The 7976-nt window shown below is 35.2% G+C and overlaps 1 protein-coding gene across 1 annotated transcript in view; it reads right to left on the reverse strand.

Moving 5' to 3' along the window:
- Positions 1-7976, reverse strand: part of CAP2 (cyclase associated actin cytoskeleton regulatory protein 2) — a 71760-nt gene that overhangs the window by 24508 nt on the left and 39276 nt on the right. Inside the window, exons 5-6 of the mRNA XM_072411647.1 lie at positions 1608-1751; positions 463-548 (exon numbers count right to left, since the gene is read on the reverse strand). Coding sequence (XP_072267748.1) covers positions 463-548; positions 1608-1751 — 230 coding nt within the window. The remainder of the gene's footprint in view (positions 1-462; positions 549-1607; positions 1752-7976) is intronic.

Here is a 7976-nt window from a genome sequence, read left to right on the forward strand (position 1 = left end):
CTACCCATAAGCCCCATAGCAGTTCTATGAGCTTTTGTAGCTAATATTACTCTACTGAGGACAAGAAGCCAAAAACCTGCATCTTAGTTCTAGTGTTTGCAGCTCCTGTACTTCTGCCCTCACACATTGGGTCTGATTTATTAAAGCTCTCCAAGGCTGGGGAGGATACATTTTCATCAGTGAAGATGGATGAGACAGCAAACCTGGAATGGATCTGGTCCAGGATTAAAAACATTTGATATCAAATAGCAAATGACTTTTAGGAAATTCTTTCCAGGTTTTCTGGATCACCCAGCTTCACTGATAAAAGTGTATCCTCCAGCCTTGGAGAGCTTTATTAAATCAGGCCCATTGCCTTTATTCTTTATGACAATAGTAATTGTAAAGCAATTTCTTTATTAAAAGTTTAAAAAGTTTTATATACATGTATGAAGCATACTAAAAAATTCCAAATATACTTACACATTTTTGTAATCTTTTAACACCCGGTTTGTGTAAAACGCAGCAGCATCGGCCATCTCCTTCACATAGGGACCTGGAGCAGGGGTCTAAAAATAAAATCAAATAAAAGGCATTCATTATTCTAATAATAAAACTTAAAGTAGTGCTCCAGCCGAAACCATTGAGTGGGTAAGACACTCCTTTATGTCCTGATGTATTTGATGCATATTAAGTCTTTTTTATTTAAATTCTTGAAGGCCTTAAATTCTGAAGGACTCCAAAATCCTGTGAGCACCACAAAGAAACAAAAAAACACCAGTTTCACATGACTAATGCTATATCTATTGCAAACTGGGTTTACTGCGTTTTCAATGTACATTTTTGCTAACAATTAAAAGTACATTTTACCAGTGCATGGTTAAAATTGTTATGATTTCCATTAAAAATGGAGGAGAATGAATTTATTCATTTTATAGTCACCTATAATAATGGGACAGATGGAATACTCTCCAGATTAGGACTTGTAAACTCTAATCAGTCAATAGGAATGTTGTAACAATTAGCACAGCCACAATATAAGGTATGAGCAGCCTAACAAAAACTAAATGTTTTTAGGATATATTTTAAAGAATTTCCTCTTAGGGATACAAAATGCACCCTTAGAATTATTTTGGGGTCTTAAGTTGTTAGTAGTGATCCAAACATGAGTCAATGCCTAAAGTTCCAATTAAATACTTATTAAATCAAAAAACGCTATGCACTTAAATCAGGTAATCTGACATTTTCTCCAATATTCCCTGGTCGGAATCAATTATTGCCATTAAAACACCGTGGATTAGGAAGACTCTATAAATACAAGCACAAAAACAGATACAGGGGTAGGTTATATGACCTTTGGAAGTCATCCTCACATAATAACCTATTGAGGTACTTTCTAAACCAAGCTTATTGATTTTTTTTTTGCCTTTTCAGTTATTTTTTAAATCAAAAGTTCCACGTAGATCAAGGGCTTCTTATCACATTCTATGAAAGATATTTGATGTGGGGTTCTAGAGAATGCGTAAGTTTGAACAATTATTCCTCATTCCAATGCGCACACATATTTAATCAGTTGGAATATATACAGCAAATATATATATAATCTCAAAATAAGTTCTTGCTCTTACCACAGCAACCCAGCCAAGTGCCAGGATACTTTCACTGACGGCTGAAAGATGGTTGAACATTTGGCTCCCCCTGTTTTTTTCTCGGAATGTCTGGATTTCCAGCATCTTTTCTGATACAGGTTTTAAGATCGACATTATATCATCCTTTAAGACAATATACAGTTTCAGAAAAATTTTTCAGTGTACAAATGTATTTAGTTTTAAATAAAAAAGTCAACATTATGCAGCAGAATATATTATTTATGCCTGTTTTAATGCCACTCTAGACATACTAATATGGCCTAATAATTGCACTCCTCTCAATTTTCAATTCTATAAAGATCCACATTCTCATATGAGAACATACATATGGCTAATCAGATGTTTGAAATCTTGAATATGTTTTTTTGGCTATAGCCCAGTATCAGTCAAAAATATTAACTCTATTCCCAAATATAGCAAAACAATTCATGGAAGCTGTTTCTCTTTAATTAGAGATGTGAAAACAGCAAACAGGCAACTGACTGAACTGTAACACATGGCCTAACAATTAGATTTTTCTTTAAAGTCAACAAAATAGTACTGTCACAACTTTTTAAATGCATAAAATTATTAAATTGGCAGCATAACAACAACCTTTGTTCTTAATTATATACAAAAAACCAAGCTACAAAGAATTTTAGTTCTGTGTTATGGCCAATGTTACAGTTGTTTACATACTGGTAGCATTTCCAACTCAATATAGTATGAGAGGGCAAGTGATGAATATGTACAAGCTACTGTGACTTCTTCTTAATAAGACAAAACTAAAACAGGCAGAGCAGCCAACAGGAGATCATGCCAGATTTTCAGATATTCCTAGGCATACCAGCTTGTCCGGTGAATGCAATATTGCCAATCTAAGTTGTGCTGTTTAATCTCATGATATGTTTTTTACAAAGTCACAATTTTCTATGCATTTTAATGTTATTTTATTAGGAAATTATTACAAGGATTACAAATCTGCATAGGCATTCAAAGAGTGAAGTGGATCACTAATATAAGTGGACTAATTTGATTAAATTGATGCAGAACTACTAATTTTGGTTTTGGCAAAATTTTGTCAAAGAAAATACTCAAAATTCTGGACAATGAAGTGTTTTGGCACATTTTTTCTGAGGCTTTTTTTTAGTTCTATTTTGGGTAGTAATTTAGTTTATTTCATTTATGTTCTTAGTACTTGCAATTTTCCTTTTTTGTCTATTTGATACTTGTTTTTCACTGTAATTTAACCTTTGTATTTTTCTTCTAAGACTAATTTACTTCTAATTTGGGACCTTTTTGGAACAAGATCAGGTGCACAAAGGTTGGAAGGAGTTTTTGTAACCCTCAGGAGCTATTGCACATAAAACACTCAATCAAAACCACCTTAAATTCACCCCACAAAAATCTGTATATTACAGAGGGTTTAGGAAAGAAATGCACTTTCAATGTTGTGCTTTTGACAGTCCTCGTGAAATTGTAGCTATTGAACAACTGATATTTGATGTACATAACTGGTGATCTTTAAATATGAAGAAACACACATATTTCTGAATACGCACACAATTTGTCTGTACTGATTTTAAAACAATACAGACAAGTATATGGTTTAAAGCACAGGAAATAATAATAAATGACACTCTGGTTTTGAGTACATTTATCAAACAGAATGGGCTTACCTAAGTACAAATTCATGATTAAGTTTTCCCAGACAAAGGAAAGATTTAAATCCTTTAATGATGACAACGTCATGACCGGGAATTTGTTTTACTGGAGCTTTTTAATTCTTTGTGTATGTGTTAACTGTGCGGGGCAAAGACTGTTTTACTTAATGTAAAACCAGAGAGGGGCATGGAGTAGAAATTGTGTACAATATACCCCAGGATCATTTTTAAAGAGTTTATTTGCAGTCTTAACTATATTCGGGTGCCCTGCTTTTACACAGGAAATAACCATAATATTTTGGTATGGTTGTCATTTTGATGAAGACCACAGCCATGAAAATGATAGCCATGAGGAACATAGCCATAAACAATGGGGGAAAAGGCAGTATTTACAGTCTAAAATGACATTAGGCTCAACACTGCACCCCTCATTTTCCATGTCCAAAAACAACAGTTACTATATTCCAAAGCGAAAGGGAAATAAATTGACTATACATTTTAGTTGGTGTTTTTCTGGTTAGTCAAAAAGCTTTTTCTAGTTTAGGAAAAACTTTTTTTAGTTTAAGTAAAAAAGCATCAGAATCCCTGACAGGTTTACATTACTAGTTAGGAATATAAAACCACATGGGAATTACGTATAAACTAAAAAATATAATGGTGAAGGCTCCCAAATATAAATGTAGAAACAAAATAGACTCAAAAAGGCTTTTTCGATTTCCACCAATGATCTAATATTTCAAATTGACATTTTTATTTAAAACTCATTATTATTGAATACCTAAAAAAGCTCATGTCTAATATTTAAATGCAACTATGTAAGAATATGTGTTATACCATAACTCCTAACTTTGGAAGATAGAGAATAGGGAGCATTATTTTGCAGTCTATTAAAAAAGGAATATGACTAGGTAAGATTCTAGCGACAATCTACTGATGCCTATCCGACGTCTATACGGTTTGAGTTCACCATTATCTACTGTAGTAAAGCTTATAATTGTCACATTGCTGTATAATCTATTTTAACTGTTGCAAAGCTTTTAAAAGGGATGACCTTCTTATCTTGATATCCTAATTGAAAATATATTTTCACAGCAGAATCAACACTTAATTTATCATTAAGATAAACCAGTAGGTGGTTAATTCAGCTAATGTATGGTGGTAACACTATCGCTAAGAAATGAGTGTGCAATGACAACTCACAAGCCATCTACTGTCCCCAAGACACCAGCAGCAAAACTTTAGGAACCCAACAGCTGGTACTCCAGAATGAGCATGCCTATCAGCAACTGATAATAAAGAGCTACTCAGTTCAATATGTTTAAGCTGAAAATGAGAAAACCCAGCTGCTGCTCTTTTTATCAACATCATCTTCTGCATTCTTTGCACCTGTTTCTCTGTCTCAGTTTTATGGCTTTCATACCACAGTCCCAGATTACTTTCTTAAAATAGCATGACTACAAATGACATGGCATCTGAATGTGCACACTCTGGAAAAAAACATACATTAATGCCAAAGGGTATTGACTGCTCTGAAAAACATCATGTGCTTTGTATGGCTCAATCTTCCGAATAAATGACCAGGTTTAACATAATATATTTGAAGACTACTGAGGCCACCAAAGAGTTTTGTATGTATGTATACAAAGTAGTATAGTCAGTCAAGTTTGTAGTCTGTCAATAAGTTTGTATAGGTTTTTATAAAGAAAAACCAGGGATTTTAGGGCCCTGGAGCCGGCCAAGGGAAGTGAAGGCTGGGTTTCTTGGCCCAACCCTGATTTGGGATATATCCACCTGCACTCAGGTGCAAGAGGAGGGAATTGAACAGCAGGAGGCTGAGAGAGAGAGACAGAATGTTCCAGGCTGAGAGGGAGCCAGAGTGGATTCCAGGCTGAGAGAGAGCCAGTGTGTTCCAGGCTGCAGTGTGCTGAACGACATTCAGAGGGTTCCAGGCTGTGAAGGGAGCCAGAATCTGTTCCAGGCAGGAGGAAGGGGGTTAGAATGGGTTCCAGGCCGCATGAGAGGGGACAGAGCTCTAGGAAAGTCAGCGGGCAAACCAGACCTGAACTGTGAGTAAAACAGTATTGATTTAGAAGTGTTAGTAAGAGAGGGCAACAAAGTGAGGTAGCCAGATGCCCAGCTGGGCTACTGATTATTGTTTTGTTGTGAAGTGCTGGAGAGTATGCTGTAACACTTGCCTAAACAAATAAAAACTGTGGTTATTTTAGACTTTTGGAGTCTGCTGCCTCTGATCTGCCCTGTAAGCATCCCATTACCATGAGCAACCCCCAGTGAGATACCACAATATATATATATATATATATATATATATATATATATATATAGAAAGGCTTCTGATAACTACTTGACCTTCTTCAGGTACTGACTTGTCTGCTTCCACAGAATACATCCTTTCACGTCTATTAAGGACCCTTAAGAGTTCAAAGATTCGTATAATAGGTGTCATACAGGCATTTGAACTTACAAAAGTTTCCTTGAACTTGACTAACTATCTCTAGTAATCCCAGCTTCACTGGTATTATGTCACCCCTATAGCACTCTAATGGGATTCAATGCGAGAATCCAAAGCTGCAAGGCAACAGTGAGAACTCCATTGGCAACATGACACCAGAGCAAAAAAAAAAAACTGCATGATCAGTAAAGTTAACAACTGTAGAAAACTAACTTTTAAAAATAAAGAAAAGGAACAAAAAGTCATTTTATGGTAGAGTAATAAAAACAGTATTATTAGAAAATCCGACAATTACACAGTGTTGAAGAGTGTTGGGTTAGTAGTTTAATGCTTTCAGTTCTGCAAACAAAAGGCCACTACATGTTAAATAATTAAACTGACAACTATTTTTCCTATATATTATTTAGAGTAAAACTTTGACTAAAGTCATTTGAGGTCCTTAGGAGGAGTCTTTAAAAAGGAGTCATCCCAGAACTCCATAACCCACCTGGCTGCCCAACATTGGCAGTGGTCTCACAGCATTATTAGTGTAAACCATATTTGGCAATCCATATATAATAGATCACACAATTCAGACTGGGCAAAGCAGAAAAAAAACTCCTAATAGTATTTTGTATTGAAATACTGGGACTTTGTTTAGTCTAATGGCCCACTAAAACTAATAATGATTTAATGTTGGGTCACAACTAAAATGATGACTAGTAAGATTGCAAAGCAAGCCCTTTTTCATTTATAAATATATAATAAATCAAACTTATAATACAGCTGCTTTTAAATAAACAGTTAAACAGTAGTCCCTAATTTGTAACAGCCATCAACCACACTGAACATACTTGTTTACTGCGTATTAATGTACCAAACTATTATCTATGATAAGTTGAGAAAGCTTTGCATAACTATTCATGGAATGGTGTTGCAGCTATATATAATTCAGTACGTCACGGTTGCTATCCATTTGGTTTCTTCTCTAGGCTGCTGAGGGATATTGAAGGGTTAGTTAGTTAGTTTCCAATGTGGTGATGATGAGTTATTCCGAAAATCAAAGTTCTAAGACAAGGGACTGGCACTTGGGGAATGGAAGATAAGAAGTTATATTAGTTCTTCTTTAAGTAGCAAGCTATCCTGAATACACAAAAGAAAAAAATAAGTAGAGAAGACACAGAAGTGATCTGGAAAAACCTCCTCCATGACTGAGGCATGTGCTCTATGAAATGTCTTGTCATTTTAGACAGGGTACAGTTGCCTCAGATTACGTTAGGATCTTTTAAATAAACACTTCTGTTTTATTACAGAGTATCTTAAGATTGTTTAGAAGGAGAGGTAAGTGCTGCAATGCCTGATGAGTCATTTTGACCCGTACATTGATTTTTGGTTAATTAACCCCTTCAGTATTTTAGTATCCCAGAATGTCATTTGAAAACCATCCCTAGGTATTACACTTAACAAATAACAGTTTACACAGCAGAATATGTCAGACTGTTCTTCATGTCTTTGCACTGTAGAATAAGATAAAGAGGTTAATGAAAGGATGGCTTTACTGTTAAGGAAGTTGTCCATATTTTTTATAGCTATATTTCTTTGTACGCAGTCCTTGGTTGTATCAGTGTCAGTTATGCATGTGCATTATTCTATAAAGTGAGACTGAAATGATTTAAAGTGTAGTTATTCTCTCAATCACAATTCTAGATAAGAGAAGCTTCACATATTGTGCAGTTTCTCTGCTTGTTAATTCTCCTTCATTGCAGCAGCTCCAGCAGCTCTTTCACTTAGTTTAGTTAAGTGAAACCTTGGTGACTTCAACTATCAAATAATGTTCAAGGAAAAACAATTTTAATTTTATTTCTTGCACGATTGAATATTCTTTGCAGAGTAGGATGATAATTCACTTTGCTAAGTGGACAGCCTTGATTTTTTAGGTGAATCCACCCAATAGGGTTTAAGGGTAATAGGTGTAAAGTGCACCTTTAACTCATTAACCTTTAACTGTATTTAAATCATAGGAAGAACTTAAGTAAAGGGCACATGTATGAACCATTCAGGGTATAAACCAGAACCCCAGAACTACAAAGCAGATTATTAACCACTGAAACTACAACTGCAAATAAGGACTTTTTTCCAGCTCAGTAACGGAAAGTATTAAAGACATTGCCCCTGATTCATCAAGCAAAATCGGATTATCGGTCGCGCATTCGTATTAGCGATCCGGAATCGTGCGCGATCGCGCTATTCAACAAC

The sequence above is a fragment of the Pyxicephalus adspersus genome, chromosome 5 (assembly GCF_032062135.1).
Source record: "Pyxicephalus adspersus chromosome 5, UCB_Pads_2.0, whole genome shotgun sequence".
In the NCBI taxonomy this organism is placed as follows: Eukaryota; Metazoa; Chordata; class Amphibia; order Anura; family Pyxicephalidae; genus Pyxicephalus; species Pyxicephalus adspersus.